Source organism: Podarcis cretensis (genome assembly GCF_951804945.1).
Source record: "Podarcis cretensis genome assembly, chromosome: Z".
NCBI classification, from domain to species: Eukaryota; Metazoa; Chordata; class Lepidosauria; order Squamata; family Lacertidae; genus Podarcis; species Podarcis cretensis.
Genome location: NC_137184.1, coordinates 575,373 through 594,085, shown reverse-complemented (window position 1 = coordinate 594,085; position 18,713 = coordinate 575,373). Strand labels below are relative to the sequence as shown.

Sequence of the window (18,713 nt, the reverse complement as noted above, 5' to 3'; positions counted from 1 at the left end):
AAAACATGTGAAGGACCCAAGCTTTATTTTATTTCTAAATTGCATTTTCATCCCACCTCCCCCTGCCCAAAGCTCACATTGTCTTACATGGTTCTCCTCCCCTCCCCTTATCATGTAATCACCAAAACAACCTTGTGAGGCATGTTAGGGTGAGGGACAGTAACTGGCCCAAGGTCACCCAAAGTGAGCTTCATGGCTGAGTTGGGGCGGATTTGAACCCTGAGCTCCCAGGTCCTAGGTAAAGGTGAAGGGACCCCTGACCATTAGGTCCAGTCGTGACCGACTCTGGGGTTGCGGCGCTCATCTCGCTTTATTGGCTGAGGGAGCCAGCATACAGCTTCCGGGTGATGTGGCTAGTATGACTAAGCCGCTTCTGGCGAACCAGAGCAGCGCACGGAAACACCGTGTACCTTCCCGCCAGAGTGGTACCTATTTATCTACTTGCACTTTGACGTGCTTTCGATCTGCTAGGTTGGCAGGAGCTGGAACAGAGCAACGGGAGCTCACCCCGTCGCGGGGATTCGAACCGCTGACCTTCTGATCGGCAAGTCCTAGGGTCTGTGGTTTAACCTACAGCACCACCCGCGTCCCTCTTAGGTCCTAGTCCAGCACTATAACCACTGGCTCTCAAGAAAAGTGGCAACAGTGAAGTATCTAACACTAGGCATGGAATTCTTTGTTTACTTAATGGAGGCAGGGGTTGTTATTGAAGGGTAATACTGGGAGGCAACAAGTATTGGGTCTTGATGGTGCAAACCTCTCATTGATAGCCTAGGAAGCGCCCCCCACCCCCCGTCCATGCCGGCCAGCAAACCAAAGGGTATTTGCCCAGCCCTGCCTGCAGATGACAGGGATCTAACCTGCGGCCTCCTGTGTTCAAGGCAGCAGCTCAGGGCTACAAGGTTGATCAGGGTTGAGAGAGTCTTCTGTGGGGAGACTGGCAGCCTTCAGCCTTTCCAGACTATGAGGGAAACCCAGGTAATACAGCAGCTAGCCTTGAGGTGAAAGGGCTCTGTGGTTATTTTAAATAAAAACGTGCAAATCTTTGAAAATATTCACATCTGGTAGGTTTGCAAATGATGACGAGTTTGCTTTGTGCTTTTTGCTTGGAATCAGTTGGGTCTTGGAGCATGTTGATAATGACAATGGCTATCAGAGGCAGGACGTAATTGTTTTGGGATTTTCCAGCAGGAAAGCCTGGGAACGTTTCGGCTAGAGGCTCCGTGGCTGCTTCGGCCCTTAAGGGGGGCTGGGCTCTGATTGGTCCAGTTTGGAGGCATGTGGGTCTCCCTGACAAACAAGGCAATAAAGCAGCCAGTAATCAGATGTCCTTGCAATATCTTAAGTAGAGCCGGCTGCATCTGGGGAGGGCCCTATCTATCTGGGGAGGGTCCTTACATCGAGTTCTCACAGTGGCCAAAGAGGCGCCTCTGGGAAACCGAAAGGAGGACCTGAGAACAAGGTCACTCTCCCTCTCCTGTGCCAGTTTCCAGCAGCTGGTATTCAGAAGCACGGCTGCTTCCGGCTGCGGAGGCAGAGCAGAGCCACCATGGCCAAAAGCCCTTGATAGCAAGTCCATCGTGCCCTTATGGTCACCTTTAGCAAAAAGGACATGGCAGTACAGTCAACCCTCGGGTTGAAGTAGCTTCAGGTTGAGCGTTTTCGGGTTGCGCTCCACGGCCACCCAGAAGCAACGGAACGTGTTGCTTCCGGGTTTCGCTGCTCATGCATGCGCAGACGCTCAAAATGATGCCACATGGATGCGCAGATGCACAGTCACGGGTTGTGTTCGCTTCAGGATGCGAACGGGGCTCTGGAACGGATCCTGTTTGCATCCTAAGGTACCACTGTATAGAGCTGGAAATGAAGGAGGAAAGGATAACCGGAAGGATCAGCAACTGGAACACCTTCCTTGCTTGGAGAGGCTCAGCACCAGATCACAGAATTGTCAAGTGGGAAGGAATCCCCAAGGGACATTTAACCCCAACACACAGGAATCACAGATAAATAATCCTTCACAGGGTAGCCATCCAATCTCTGCTTCAAAATCTCCAGTGAAAGAGAGTCTTCCACCTTTGGGAAACTGTTTAATTTAGAGGGGGGAGGCAATTAAAGGGGAAGCATATTTGAACCGTAAGGTTATTCTTCGCTTCCTCTCTCAAAGGAACATAAAAAGAACTCCTGCTGGGTCAACAGAAGGTCTGTCTAGTCCAGCATCCTGTTCTCTCACTGGCCCACCAGACAGGGCCGGCCCACCCCACCCCACCCCACCCATGAAGCATGATCCAGAGGGGCAGCAGAACTGTCCTCTAAGGCAGGGCACGTCCAGCTCCCAAGAGACTGTGATCTACTCCCAGTATTAAAAAACTGGCAGTGATCTACCCATTGGCATTGGAGGGGGGAGGAGCGTGCGTGGGGTGGGTGGATTGCCCAGAGTTGTGGAGCTTTCCCCCCGTAACTTTTTGTACACAATAAGGATCCCACGATCTACCAGGATCAGCCGGGGATCTACTGGTAGATTGCAATCTACTGGTTGGACATTTCTGCTCTAAGGGAGACATCTTTGTGTGTCATGTCTCTCTCAAGGCCAGGAGCACCACCAGGCAACAAAGTTAAGCCTAAAAATTACAAGATTTGGGGCAAACATTTCACCAAATGTCTTTATGTAGTTCATTGAGAAAATGAATGTAAATAAACAAATTGTCCCTGCAAACAACAGAGCCTTTGATTCCAAGCGTCATAAGAATGTCCTGTTATTGCTCAGCAGATAAGTGCAGCAAAGAAGAATTTAAATGCAAATCATAATGCAAAACAAAACATATTAAATCTCCCCAAAAAACCCAGTTTACTTCAAGATGTTATTTATTCACTTTCTTATTAGCTTCTTCTATATCCTACTTTATTCCATCATGGAACCCGAGGCAGTGTACAGGTGTGGCTCCCATGTGACCACCCAACCGAGGCACTGACCACTCCCGAACCTTCTCGGCTTTAGCAAGGTGATGGTTTTAGGTAGCTTCAAACCATCACCTGGAGATGACTTCCTGGACCTGAGCTTTCAGCCTTGCCTTTACCTGAAATGTTCTTTGGACAGTGATGGGCATATGTCTCTGGGGTGTTCCTAAGCAGAGCAGGGGGCCTTCTCAGTGGATATTCTTTGGATGCTGAATTTTGTATTATTTGGACACCAGCCAGTTTGCAAGGGGTGCATGGCAAAATGTGTAGTCAGATGGGGCAGAATGTGTTTACAATTTCAGGATAGTGGATGCTGTGACTTATTCCTTCATTCTCTCCTGTTTTGCTTCCTTGTTTCTTGTCTAGAAAGAAAGACAGGATACACATATGAAATAATAAACAAATTACACCACCAAGGCAATTATTTTCTCTTTGAGGATTTCTGTTTCATGCAATTCTGTGGTGTCCACTTTTCTTTCATATATTTCCCAATGAAGATGCAGATTTTTTTGTGAACGGAAAGGAGATTTCAGGGGGACAAAAGTTGTTCTGTATCTCCCCCTACCCCGGACAGTATTAACTTAAGGATTTAAGCCTCTGATAGTTTGTGACTCCAGAATTGTATGGGGAGTTTTTCTGAAATAATGATATGTTGGTCTCAGTTCATAATCCCCTGAGTTGGTGAGGCTCATTTGACAACAAGAAACTGAGCCATTAGAATCATTGCCCCAGTCCTGCGGAACTGCTCTGCCGACAGAGATTTGGTAGGTGCCTTCTGCACCAACCTTTTAAATGCCTGCAGAAAACTTTAACATTCTGTTAGGCTTATGCACGTAATGAAGAATATATATTTGCATAATAGTTAGCTGATTTTGGATTTTAAAAACGTTATTAGGTTTTTATTGCATGGTTTTACATATAATTGTTGTGATCTGTTCTGATATGTTTTATGAATAGCACTATAAGTTTCATAGATATGTAAATAAATGTTGTTTGTTGTTTGTTGTTTTAATAATGCAAGCCGATGCCCCTTTGGGAGTTTGGGTGCTTCTGCACATCAGTGTGCGGTGGATGAGGTGCAGCTTCTGTCGTCATTCATGTTTGCACATCATGTGAACAAGGACACCCTCATCATAATGCTGTCGTGTATCATTTCCCCCATTCAATCTGCCCCTCACCCGGGGGGGGGGCCTTCAGGCTTTCAATATTTGAAGGAGAGTTTCAAATGCAAACTGGAAATTTTAGGTTTGAGGATTTTAAGTGTTTATCCCAGTGAGGCAAACTCACCACTAACAAAATAATAATAATTCATGGACTTTTGATGGGGGGGGGGGGGGTTGCATTGAAAAAAGAGGAATGAAAGAATGACTAAAGATAAAAAATCCTGCCAGCAAATCAGGCAGAAGCTCATTGTCCTATAAATGCCTCATAAACAAAACAGAATGAGCCCTCAATAGAGCCTGGACCCCCCCCTCCCATCTAACCACCATGTGAACTTTGTGCAAGCAAAAGTCGGGAGGAGCCCTGTTTCTGCCGAAAACCCCATAAATCAAAAAGCTGTGGAACTAGTAGCCCGGATTAATATTTGTCAGGAATTGGGATATGGGACGGCACTTTGACACTGCATAAAGCTTTAATGTGTGAGTGGTCCTGAGTCTGCCATGAACTGCCATGTGCAACTGTCTCCAGACCCCCTCACTGTCCTGCCCATTCTGTGCTTCTGCTCCTTACCAGAGGTGATGTCCGTCACTGTTAAATGTTCGAGATTTCTAAGGGAGAGTTGCAGCTGTTGTCTCTTCTGCTGCACTCCTTCTCTGCAGTGGGAAGGGGAGTATAATTCTCACAAATATTCGGGCATTCGTAGTGTAGAAAAGGGGGGGGGGGCGGTGCTCAAGAGAGCCTCTCCAGCTCCCTTTCTGGTCTCACTGCTTCATAACAGCTCTGCAATGCATTCCTGTCACCACCACCCTCTTTAGGTCACTTGCAGTCCCAGAAAATGGGGGACATCCAGAGAGGTCCAATTAAAAATTAGATGTAAGGTTTCTGGATCTGTGAGCCTTGTCTCTCCATCCAATGTCTTGCAATTTTCTCTGAGCGCAAGGCTAGCGTTCCATCTCTGCTTCTCCGTGAGAATAGAAAAAACAACAACCTGGCTTTATGCACTCTTATCTTAGAACTTTGAACGTGTGGATTTCCATACTCCCGGAGCTGGCATTTTACACAGACTTTGCTAGTCTAACTGTGAATTTTATTAAGCACAAAAGGAAGCAGGGGAAACAGGCAAAAGGTCAAGAGAGATTACAAAATAAACCAGAGCACTATGGTTATAAAATGTGACAAATCTTGGCCTGTTCACCAACAATACAGTATTTCTGGTCTACTTCTACCTAGGCAGCGAGTGAGTCCTCAGAAAAACTTTTGAGAGAGTCCTTCACAATAAGTAAACCTAAAAGTCATGAGATATGAGGATCAGAAATTGAGGCTATAGAACTTATTCGTAAATGCATTGCCCAGGGGCATTCGGCTGCTGCCTTTATTACACATCTTTAGGTGTCAGGCAAAAACGTTGCCCTTCAACCAGGTCTTTGGCTGATTAATATCCTACTTTTAAATGGGTTTGTGGAAAGAGGTATGTGTGGGGGTACTGTTTTGTTTTTTTCCTTGAGTTTTTTTTTAATATTGTATTTAAATCTTGTATTTTTATGTTGTGAAATCTACACATATGGATGAAGGGTGGTATGCTTAACAAACAAACAAACAAACAAACAAGCAAACAAACAATTAAATAACCAACCAATCAATCTGGAGTCAGGGGTGGCCAAGTCTGTGAATGACTCAAAAATTATTTAGGATTGCGAAATCCATTACTGGATGGTGAGGCTCTCCAAATGGATGTCTCCATACTGGGAATATCGCAAATGAGGATGAATAGGGGTAGCTAACTTGTAGCCCTCCAGATGTTCGTGAACCTTGACTTCCATGGAGATGTAGGCCAACAACTAATCCAGAATGCAGCAGCTGGACTGGTGACTGGGAGCGGCCGCCGAGACCATATAACACCGGTCCTGAAAGACCTACATTGGCTCCCAGTATGTTTCCGAGCACAATTCAAAGTGTTGGTGCTGACCTTTAAAGCCCTAAACACCCTCAGTCCAGTATATCTGATGGAGCGTCTCCACCTCCATGGTTCAGCCTGGACACTGAGGTCCAGCGCCAAGGACCTTCTGGCGATTCCCTCATTGCGAGAAGCCAAGTTACAGGAAACCAGGCACAGGGCATTCTCAGTGGTGGCACCCGCCCTGTGGAACGCCCTCCCACCAGATGTCAAAGAGAAGAACAACTACCAGACTTTTAGAAGACATCTGAAGGCAGCCCTGTTTAGGGAAGCTTTTAATTTTTAATAGGTTATTGTATTTTAGTGTTCTGTTGGAAGCCGCCCAGAGTGACTGGGGAAACCCAGCCAGATGGGCGGGGTATAAATAATCAATTATTATTATTATTATTATTATTATTATTATTATTATTATTATTATTATTATTTTATTTTATTATTATTATTATTAACAACATCTGGAGGACTTTGAATTTCTCACCTCCAGGCATTGGGAGAAGTTTTTAAATGTTGAAGGGGTGAGAATCAATCATGATAGAAATTTATAAAATGACATATGATGTGAGGCAAGTTAACAGAGAAGGTTCTCCACCCCCCACCCTGTTTTCCCCATAATACAAGAATTCAGGATCACCCAATGAAATAGTTTGTTTATGGAATTTGCTCTTTCAGAATATTGCAAAATGGCAGCTGCTATCTCCTTGTTTCTGCTGCAATACTGGTGGAATGAACTCCGGCCCCCAAGTGCGCCCCCTAGCTTGTCATGCCAGTCTGACCAAGATTCTGTCAGCTGACCCCACCTCTGAGCCAATCCTGGTGCACCTGGCCCTATAAAACCCTTTCTGAGATGATTCTTCCAGCCTCCTGCGCCCTCTGCTTGGGTGTTGGCTTCCATCCTGACCTTTGTCTGCCTCTGGCCCTCAGAAGCTTTTATCCTGCTCTGAACCCTGACCCAGCCCTCATCCTGCCTTGTGCTGGACCCAGGGCCAGATTTAGGTTTGGTGAGGCCCTCAGCTCCTGAAGGTAATGGGGCCATTTATATGTCCAGCTGTCCTTTGCCAACAACAATTGCCGCTGCTTTTTGTGTTGAATATATGCTATATGGTAATTTATGGACCTAACAGGTATCTAAAGCCATTTTATTTGTTTTTTTATCTTATATTTTGGAAATGTACATCCAGGTTTTTTGCCCTTTAAACTTTTTTGGGGCCCCCAAGAGTGTGGGGCCCTAAGCTATAGCTTGTTTAGCTTATACGTAAATCCGGCACTGGCTGGACCACATGCTCACATCTAACCCATCCTGAGGCCGGGGCTGCAGGAGAGGCAGACCTTTGCTCTGATCTGGTACAGCCTCTTCTGTTTATGCCTGTGGGATAGCTCAGCTGGTAGAACATGAGACTCGTGGGTTCAAGCTCCAGGTAGGACGGAAAGATTCCTGCATGGCAGGGGGTTGTGCTAGATCACCCTTGCGCTCCCTTCCAATTTTATGATTCTGTGATTGACATACGGTGAGAGCCAGTGTGGTGTAGTGGTAAGAGTGTTGGACTGGGGAGAGTGAGACCCAGGTTCAAATCCCTACTCACTGGGTGACCTTGGGTCAGTCCTGCTCTCTCAGCCTAACAGGGTTGTTGTGAGGATAAAATGGGGAGAGGGAGGAACTGTGTATGCCACTTTGAGCTCCTTGAAGAAAAAGTGAGATAGAAAGATAATTATAAAATAGAAAGTCTGGTGACTTCTGTTTCAGTGTATCTGAAGAAATGTGCATGCACACGAAAGCTCATACCAAGAACTAACTTAGTTGGTCTTTAAGGTGCTACTGGAAGGAATTTTTTTTATTTTGTTATAAAATAGAACAACAGCCTGGCTGCTGGATGAGTTAGTTCAGCGTCCTGTTCCTTACTCACAGTGGCCAGCCAGGCAGCTATGCAAAGCACGAAGGCAGGGCGCGAGTGCGAGAGCACTGGACCCTCTTGTGCCTCCTGGCAAGTTGCATCCCTCTGGTACTGGAGCCAGCACACAGCCATCGCGATTGGTAGCTGTGGGTAGTTACTGCTGGTGGCCACCCCTTTCTCCTGTGGGAGGGAGTTCCTCAGTCTAAACTGTGTGCTGCATGAAAAGTCTTGAATCTTCCATCATTCAGCTGGATTGGATGCCCCCAACTCCTGGTCTTATGAGAGGGGTAGGAAAAGGTTTCTCCGCATTGTGTGTAATTTTATGCACTTTCGTCATTCCCCCTCTTCCTTGCTTTTTCTCGAAACTAAATGGCAACTGTTCTTCATAGGGTCTCACTTCTTGAGGCTGACCTTTCCTGAATCTTTTCAAACTCTGCAGTCTCCTTTGAGGCAAGCTGACCAGAACTGAACAATAGCTATTTGTATAAAGGCATTATGATATCGGCAGTTTAATTTCCAGTCCCTTTCCTGAAGACCCCTAGCATGGAATCTGCCTTTCCCACAGCTGCTGCACATTGGGTCAAAATATTCATCGTGCTACTGGGGTTTTTGCTGTGGCAGCAAAAACAGCACCTTAAAGACTTAACAGAATTATTGTGGAATAGGTTTTTGTGGCCTAATACCCGCATGATCAGTTGCATGGATATGCTTAGAAACTTTGTAGGGCCTGGTGAGAAACTCTGTGCACTGTTGAAGTGACCTGGTGTTCATTTTACTAGTCCAGGAAGGCTTTGTGCTGGCAGCTGAGGCTCTAGGGGAGCTGTTGTGTCAGTGGTGAAGCCTGCTAGACTTGCATCGGAGCTGGAGGCTCCACTGCTTAGTTTTTATTATTAATTCTTTTATTTGCAGATTTGACAAAGAAAGGAAGAGAAATAAGAAACTTATAATAATACTATTAATAATACTGATGCTGATGTATGTTTTAATCTTCAAGTTTATTGCTGATTTTATTTTATTTTTTGGAAATTTTAAAGAGCTGACTTCCCTGATGATTTTATTGTTCTTTTTGTAAATTGTTAGGTGATTTTTTACAATCACATGGAGTAAATTGAATGATAATAATAATAATATACGGATAATACTAACTTAAACAACAACAAAAAAAGCCACCAACTGTTCATGTTACGGATACAGTAACCACAAGTGCATGCATCTTAAATTCAGCATTAATGCAGTTAATTCCTCAGGTCATTGTGTAATAGAAGATGAGCACCTGTCCTTCCAGGCTCAAAGTATAACTCACTTAGCAACCATAAGGGCTTGCAAAGTCCACACTTATTGTCTTGCTGTTAATCCACATAAGCACAGGAATATAATTTTAAAGTGTACACCTGCAATTATCAAGGGTTTTGCCAATGCAAAATTGGCAAATAGAACAACCTCAGGCCAGAAGGGATGTGTCATGTGCTTGCGCTTTCTCAGCATTACACTTCCAACATCTGTCTATATTGGACACTGCCTTCTTAAACAAACATTGTGGCTCCACCGCTGCCTGGTTCTCAGCCAGGTCCTGTTTCAGGCAGGTCCTTGCCACCCTCCCCCAAGAAGGCTCTGGCCGGGCACTTTGCCAGCAGCCCTGACACTCTGCCTTGGCTTGAAGCCTCTTTTCTTCCTATGGTCCTGGGGTGACAAACTGGTGCGTGGGTGTCTCACAGCTGGCCATGAATCCAGGCATCAAGACCTCTGGTCCTGGGCCAGGGATGTCAGTATCCAACAGTTCCTCTGGTTTTGCTGATAGTGTGGCTGGAGGGAGATCTGCTGAGGAGTCCTGGTCCCCTTGGTCTTCTGAGTGGAGGTCTAAGCAGGGCTGAATCCTGACCTTTGCTCCAAGCTCGCAGCATCCTATTCTGGGCACCTACAGGGATGGCGCTACACCAGGTGAGGGGGCAGGTCAGCAGCTCTTTCCTTTGGCAAGCCAAAACAGGGCCTTGGAGGCTCTGGCACCAGGAACCCACTGGCAGAGCACCGTGTTTGAGACCTCCCAGTGCTCTTCACTGCAGATCATTCCAGGCCTGTCCAGTGGTGTAGTGTGTGGAGGCACTGGGGTGGTTGCACGAGGTGCAAAATTTGTAGGGGTGCAAGTTGGGCAACAAATGCGTCCCTACCCCCAAGCCTCAGCCAAGCCTGGAGCGACCTGCCTTTTGTCCCCAACTGCTGAAGAAGGAAACGTCAGCATCCCTCCTTTCAGCCCAAGAGGCGGCTGTGAGTGAGTGAGTGAGTGAGTGAGCCCCACATTTGGCAGCTGAAGCTTTAAGCAGGGGCATTCCCACCATAGCCCAGCTGGGGAAGCACTCTCACTATTCGCAGGGGCCAGGCAAGCTCTTGCACTCCAGCTGAGGTCAGTCCCTGGGCTGGACGCAGCATCTTCAGGGGAAGGAGAGGCGATGGCCTCTGAGGCCCTGCAGGCCCCTCCAAAAAGTGGTTTGGGGGAGATTGTGTTTCAGATTGTCTAGGGCTCCAGAGATGCTTGGATCAGGGCTCCTCTGAATGCCCCTGCCAAGTCTGAAGGCGCAGAACAACGTAGAGTTTCTCATTATGGTACCAGGGAAGCACTTCGTCTTTTGTAGAAAGTGTTTGCTACATTCCAAGGCATTTGGTTTCTGGGCAGGGGCATAGCCAAGATTTTTGTTGGGGGGGGGTGTGCAGAACATCATTTAGCTATGCATTTTTATTGATTTAGGTGGGGGCAGCTGCCCCTGCCTGCCCCCCTGGCTACACCCATGTTTCAGGCCAGGAAAAGATGAGAGTGATTGCCTTTTATCCACCGCACTTGGCATGTGTGTCATTTTTTGCCACCACCCTAATAAGAGAGCTTTCGCCTACGGGCCTGTGAGCTGCCCACTTTGCCACTCACTTGCGCACCCTGGCATCTCATCACATGATGGGATTTCCCTCAGCGTGCTTAAGCACCATCAGGGTTTAGTAGAACATCTCAGTAACGATATTGTTACTTAAAGGTGGGACCCTGCTCTGCAGCCGTCCTTTGTGCCTTAAGACAGTTGCCCCACCAGTTGGGGATGAAATGCTTTGGGGTAGATGTGTCTAAAGGTAGCATTGCTGCAGAAATAGTACCGTATTTTTCACTCTATAAGACGCACCGGACCACAAGACGCACCTAGTTTTTGGAGGAGGAAAACAAGAAAAAAAATATTCTGAATCTCAGAAGCCAGAACAACAAGAGGGATCGCTGCGCAGCGAAAGCAGCAATCCCTCTTGCTGTTCTGGCTTCTGGGATAGCTGCGCAGCCTGCATTCACTCCATAAGACGCACACACATTTCCCCTTACTTTTTAGGAGGGAAAAAGTGAGTCTTATAGAGCAAAAAATACGGTAATTTATTATGGTCCAGACCCTGGGCATTCTGTTCCCATTGCTAATTCTGTGACTGATAGCTGTAGAATATGCAGCAGGATTAGCAATCAACATAGGAATCTTCTTCCTTGAGGATAAAAGGCTGTGGCATCATTTCAGCCTTTGAATAAATATTTTGTTCATTGTGGGTTTGGTAATTGAGGCTAACCAGATCTCATTTAGAAGCGTATTAATGGTGTTTTGCTGTTGGATATGTGCCAGTTTTGGTTGACAGGTTCTTGCTGTGGTAGTTAAAGGCCCTCTATTTCAGGTGCCTGGATAGCTTTCACAGGTATGAGGAAACAGAAGAGAGGACACTTTTGGGGTATGCAAATACATCTGTGCCCAAAATGGTTTTGCAGGAGTCCAGTGGAGCACTGCTGTGCTGCCACCCTCCCAACAGCAGCTTCTGCAGAAAAAAGGCAGCGGTGAGGCAGGATTGTGTGGAAGGACTAGACTGGTTCTGCTGGTGCATCTGTGTAGCCCCAGCTTTGCCCCTGCTGTGGTAATTGGCATAAGGCAGAAATCACAAAATGTACAATACAGATGAATATGCTTTACCAACAATTTGCTTTCTTGCAAATCCAGACATTGTTGGAACCTGAAAAAGATGATTTTATCATTGAACAAATTCAGCACGCATGTGCTAAGTATACAGAGTTTAATGCTGCAGCTATGATTGCTGGGAAAGTAATAATAATAATAATAATAATAATAATAATAATAATAATAATAATTTTATTTATACCCCGCCGATCTGGCTGGGTTTCCCCAGCCACTCTGGGTGGCTCCCAGCAGAACAGTAAAAGCATGATAAAACATCAAACATTAAAAACTTTCCTAAATTGCCTTTGGCACCGCATTGTCTTGTATAAGGAAGATTACTAACTGGACAGCTTTAGATTTACTTTAGTGGGTGTACAAGTGAAAGCTTGACTAACTTGTTGTGACATTAAGAATCTTTTTAACTATCACTGTTACAACTGCCAGTTGTTAAAGAAGTTCCTCAAAACTTAATCAAAACGTATCAGAGATCTACAATGAGCCAAGAAAGACTGAGTAACATAGCAATACTGTCAACTGAGAGAGATTTCAATGTAGATTTCAATACCAGTATTTAAAAATTTGCAAAAAAATTAAAAGCAGGTGATTCTAAATCACTTTTAATATACTAGCATTTAATGCATTTTACTTCAATAACATCAGTATTTTCTTAAAATACATGTGCTTGGGGGTGGGGGGGGGTAAGGGGTTCGATACTGGACTGGAGGGAGGCAGTCAAGGAGTGCCAATGGTTTGTGGGTTAGGGGGCTCAATACTTGCCTTGCCCTGGGTGCTAGCAACCCACACTATGCCACTGTGCCAGAACTTTTGAAACACTGATCCAGCTACTTTTGTCTCCTTGAAAAAACCTTCCGTCCCAGCTTTATTGATGAACACAATTATTATTAAGTGGTCAGAGTGATGTCCAGAAGTTCTCACTGAGTGGGAATGGGGCTTTTGTGAGCTCAGAGCTACTGCGTGAAGAGCAGCTTGGAGCCAGAACTCCTTGGGAACTTAGGGCCTGGAAACGGAAAGGACTGACAGACTGACAGCTCTTTCTTGATTCTGTGGCTGGTGCTGAGTGGCTGCTCTTAGTTGGCGAAGCAATTTGTCAAGCTAATTCTGCTAATGGCGTCACATCCAGTTATGTCCAAACGGGCTCCCTCCTTGCTGTCCTTCCACCGACGACCGAAGACTGCTTTATTCTGACAGGCTTTTCAGAACCGACTGCCTTTTAAGGAAATGGCTTTTAATAGTGCCGTGCTGTTTTTAGTATCTGTATTTCAATATTTTTTTTATATTGTTTTAATTCTGTTAGAGTTTAAACACTTTTTGATAGTTATCATTTATATGTTTTTAGCTTTTTGTATTTTGTCTGTGTTGTTTTTAATTTGCATAAGCAGCCATGAGCCCTGGTCTGGGGAAAAGGTGGGATATTTGTAATAAAAATGAATGCAACCTTTGAGCAGCCGAAATCCAACTTTTTCCTGACCTGCCAGGAAGCTTCCAGGATGCTGAAGTATCTGGGTTTTGGGAGGGTGAGGAAGTGAGTAAGTTTACAAAGCTGAAACTTACATGGAATCAGTGGAAGGACACCAGCAGGAATGGAGCCTCTGGCTTAGTTTGACCCAACACTACTTAGGGTTGGTTCACAAGTTCATCACTTGAAATTTTGGTCAACAAGAACTGGGCCTCCATAAGGGGATAATAACAACAATAATAATTCTAGTATTTATACCCTGCCCATTTGACTTAGTGGCTCCCGCTGCTCTAGGCGGCTTCCAGCACAAATAAAAGCACAATAAAACATTAAACATTAAAAACTTCCCTATACAGAAGTTTATTTCCTTGACATTGACTTGGGAGGGCATTCCACAGGGAGGGCAGCTCTGCAGAGAAGACCTTCTGCCTGTTTCCCTGTAACTTCACTTCTCGCAATGAGGGAACTGCGGAGCTGGACCTCAGTGTCCGGGCAGAACGATGGGAGTGGAGACGCTCCTTCAGGTCTACTGGTCCAAGGCTGTTTAGGGCTTTCAAGGTCAGCACCAACCCTTTGAATTGTGCTCAGAAATGTACTGGGAGCCAATGTAGGTCTTTCAAGACCGGTGTTATGTGGTCTCGGCGGGCGCTCCCAGTCACCAGTCTAGCTGCCTCATTCTGGATTAGTTGTAGTTTCCTGGTCACCTTCAAAGGTAGCCCCATGTAGGGTAATGCTGAGCTAAATAAATATTTATTCCATGTCTCGTCTTTAGTGCAGTTCTTTGTGCTACATGGAAGTCTGTATATGAAAGACTGCATTCCCTCATATGAAGTGGCCTGTTCTCTGAGATCTTCAGGGAGGTCCTTCTCTCGCTCCTGCCACCCTCGCAGGCATGCTTTGGGAGTGACATGGTAGAGGACCTTCTCGGATGCTGCCCCCGACCTTGGAAATCCTTCCCTAGAGAAGCCAGATTGGCTCCCTCCTTGCTGTCCTTCCGCCAGGAAGTGAAGACTGTTTCATTTTAACAGGCTTTTGGGAACTGACTGCTTTAATGAAAGGGCTGGTGCTGTGCTGTTTTTATTGCAATTATTTCTATAGTTTTAATAGATTTTATGTATGTATGTAGTTCTAACCATTTTTACTTTTTTTAAACAATTTCATTAAACAGTTTCATTTTTATCTGTAAGCTACCTTGAGTCCCATCAGGGAAAGAGACGTGGTAACAACAACAACAACAACAACAATGGACTGCTAGAAGGAGCCCATTGGAGGACTAAGAAGGGGGAATCTAAGTATTCTTCCCAATCAAACGATTGCAATTTTTCAGAAATGAAATGGGTGTTGGATATGTTCCTGCCATAAACCCATCTTTATCAGCCTGACGTGTGTGTGTGGGGGGGGGGGATGTTTTACCCCCATAAAGCTTTGCATGATTTCCCCTACATGTCGTTAATCAGGGTGACTAGCACATCTCTCTTTGTCTTCCTTCCACAAAGTGGGCCACACCCAGAAACCCAGACCTCCCCTATTGTTTTGTTTCTTACTTTAAGGCTGACTCAGAAGAGACAGAGTTGTGAATGAACAGAACACCCCCAGGATTGTGTACCTTGGGCAGCCAAATGTGAAAGTCTTTTCCCAGCTTCCTTTTCCTTCCCTCTGATAAATAAGCAACTTACTCGTTTTAAAACATGACTTCCTTGAAGCCTGCATGTACCATAAATCTAAAAATAATAATAATAGTAGAAATAATACATGACCTCAATATTTCAAGGACTGCTTCTCTCTATATGAACCTCCCTGAACCCTGTGATGGTCGCCTGAAGCCCTTCTTCACGTGCCTCCTCCATGAGAGGTCTAGAGGGGGACAATACAAGAACGATCATTTTCTGTGGTAGCTCCCTGTTTATGGGATGCTCTTCCCAAGAAGGACCGCCTGGCTGCATTATTATACTCCCTTAGGCACCAGGGGCAAAGGTTTTTCTCCAGCCAGGCCTTTGGCTGACCAACATCCTATATCCTTTGAAATGGGTTTGTGGGAGGGAGGGGTTATGGGTTTGTTCTGTTCTTGTTCTCCTTTTTATGTATTTTCTGTTTTCATCTTGTGTTTTTATGCTGTGAACCCCCCGGAGATCTTTGGATGAAGCGTGGTATATCCACATTTCATTTTTTTAAAAGGCCTGAAGCATGAGGCTTAAGAGACTTTTGAGCCTGTCTTGTGCTCTCTGCTTGAATATGTGATTGTGGTCAGCGAAAGCAAGAGATTATTTTTTACGTAGAGCATTTGTTCTGGGCCCTTCAGCCAAAAAGGCTCCCAGAGTGGCTTACATGAAATCAAAACAAGACACTCCCTATCCACAGGCTTACATTCGAATAAACAAACAAACAAAAATACAACACAAAAGGGGGAAGGGGCAAGGGGGAAGAGGAAAGCCAAAACTGTTCTTGTGTTGATCAGCTGGCAGGAGGTACCTGGTGGACCTTGGCTTCCATCAAAGCAGGTGGAACGAGTCTCCTGCTTCGTATCTCTCCCACTGAGGCAGCCTGACAGGGTGGGCCGCCTCCAGGGGAGAGTTGTGGGGAGAGGAGGCCTGGTGGAGCTGAGCTGTCACGGCAAAACCTATGGAGGTTGTTTGTACTATGGAACTTGCTCCCACAGGAAGTGGTCATGGCCTCTAGCCTGGATGGCTAGAGGGAAAGCATTAGGGAAATTCATGGAGGAGAGGGCTATCCATGATGACTTCACTCTGCCTTCTCAACTGGAGCCAGCAATGACTTCCCCACAATGGGCATCTGATGGGGCACGGGGGGGGGGGGGGGGGACAGAATGCTGGACTAGATGGGCCGTCGGCCTGATCCGGCAGGCTCTTCTTAGGTACTTATGTTTCCTAGGAAACATGGCTTTAGATTTAAACACAATAATGAAAACCAATCAATCAGTAACGTGTTTTCTCCTGTGCATCAATGCGCTTAGACAAGGACACAAGCAGTTTTGGTCAGCCAGGTGAAACTGTGAGCACTTTTGTTCTTGAATCACAATGTGCAGTTTTCCCCACAGGGGGGCCAAGATATTTTCTCCTTCCAACTCGTACAATCTTACTATTTTTATTATAATTATCGTTAATTTATTATTGTACATACAGTTGCAAGGTGTTTGGGTGTCTCTGTCTTAAGTTCTGCTGAAGAGTAGACTGATGGAAGTGAATGGACCTAAGTTAGTCATGCCCATTTAATTCAGTGGGTCTACTCTGGGTAAAATGTAGTTGGATACAACGTATCATTTTTCTGAGCTATTTATTTTTTATTAAAAATTCATCCTGCCTTCCTGGCGTCCATGCACTATTCAGGATGGCTTGTGACACTTCAAAACAATTAAAAGGTATTAAAAATTAGGGTCTCGCCCCCCCAAATTAAAAATACATACAATGCAGAGCATTAGGGATGCATTTAAAAACTGACAGTGGAAAAGATTAGTGGTAGAAATGACCACCAGAGGTAAGAATTAGCAGGCAAAAGTCTGCCTGTATAAAAATGTATTTTCCAGCCAGCAAAAGAGAAGCATGGTAGGGGCAAGTTGTTCCACAATGTTGATGCTTAACAAGAGCACATGGTAGTGAAATATTACAAATTGCAAGGAATAATAACTGAATATATATTTCAATAATTTATTTCGTCTTGTTTTGAAAATGCTTCAGTTGTTGCTCAAAATATCCATTCCGCATTGTAAATGTATATTTTTCATGCTTGCCAATTGGGGCTTTGAAATGAAACCACCCACTGATAGTCCCCCCACCCTCTCTCTCTCCCCCTTCACCCCCACCCTCCTGTTGACTGGTTGTAGGTCTGGTTCCAAAATGCACGTGCTAAATTCAGACGGAACCTCTTACGCCAAGAGAACACAGGGGTGGACAAGACATCTGACTCAACCCTCCAGGCCGGAACGCCTTCGGGCCCTGCTTCCGAAATCTCCAACACCTCCATGAGCCCGTCCAGCACCCCCACTACCTTAACGGACTTGACAAACCCCAGTATGCCATCAGTCACCTCGGTCTTGACCTCGGTGCCCGGGGGCTTGGAGGTCCACGAATCTCGGAGCCCTTCACAGACAACGCTCACAAATCTTTTCTGATGACTCTCTCCCTTCCTTCATCCCTCCCTTCTTCTTTTTTTCCTTTGAAAAAGAAATTACTCTTAGTTGAGTTCCAAGCGTATTTTTACTAGAGACTTTCTCACAGCTGGGCTAGCCACAGCGTAGGGTATTTCTGAGGAGAAGGAGAACAGCAGCACGGTTCGGTCTAGTGTGACAGTCACAGGGCGGACGGAGGAGTCACTTGGAAGAGCAACTTGCCACACAACATTTGTGTCAATGTACAGTTTTGTGGACTGGGCGAGGGAAACAGCAATTAATTTAAGTTGGCTAAAGCTTCTGTAATTTTCAAAGACTGCCATGTGCCTTATATACTGTTCTCCCATCCTTTGGATCACACCCATGCCCCCCACCCACGCCCATCTCCTTTTTTCCTCTCTGTGTATTTATGACCAGGGCAAAGAACAAACAAACACAAAGAAGAAGAAGAAAAAATAAATGAAAAAAAATGTTAATAAGAGTTTTGTTACTTTGAATTAGTCCTAAGCCCTTCATTGATTGTTCTGATGTTTTAGAATTTTAAAAGTGAAAAGTCTGTTCAGCTATCAGAATTTGTAAAAATCTAACCAGTAATAAAACCACTTAAAGGAAAATGGTTCATGTTGGTTACTGTTGTGAATACCAGGAGCCCCTGCCTGAGATGCCGGGTCCATTAAGGGAGCCTTCCATAACATGGTGTCCTCCAGATGTTTTGGATTTCAACTCTCATCAGCCTGGCAGTTGTAGTTCAAAACATCTGGAGGGCATCAGGCTGGCAAAGGCTACATGTGTACGAGTGTGTGTGTGTGTGTGTGTGTACAAATGCCTGTAGGTTGGCAGGGAGGGAGGAGTAGAGGAAGGATGGATCCCTTTCAAGACCTCCCATTGGCAAGACCAACATGGTGGCTAAATGGAGGAGTATATAACAGCCTTGATGATGGTCCATCAAATGGCCTCTGACTTTCAAAATACAGCCAAGATGGCTGTGTGGAGATACCTCCACTGTCAGAGGCAGTGATGCTTCTGAACACTAGTTGCTGGAAACCACAGAAGAGGAGAGGGCTTTTGTGGTCAGATCCTTCCCGATGGTTGCCCATTAGGGCATCTGGTTGGACACTGTGAGAACAAGATGCTGGACTGGATGGGACATGGGCCTGAACAAGCAGGGCTCTTATTCTGTTCAGACACACGACCTTTT

The 18,713-nt window shown here is 45.5% G+C and overlaps 1 protein-coding gene across 2 annotated transcripts in view; it reads left to right on the top strand.

Moving 5' to 3' along the window:
• Nucleotides 1-18,129, top strand: part of LHX2 (LIM homeobox 2) — a 58,582-nt gene extending 40,453 nt beyond the window's left edge. For both annotated transcript variants that reach the window (XM_079962187.1, XM_079962186.1), the window contains exon 5: nucleotides 17,231-18,129. In XM_079962187.1, coding sequence (XP_079818313.1) covers nucleotides 17,231-17,518 — 288 coding nt within the window. In that variant the 3' untranslated portion in view covers nucleotides 17,519-18,129. The remainder of the gene's footprint in view (nucleotides 1-17,230) is intronic.
• Nucleotides 18,130-18,713: the final 584 nt, after the last annotated feature.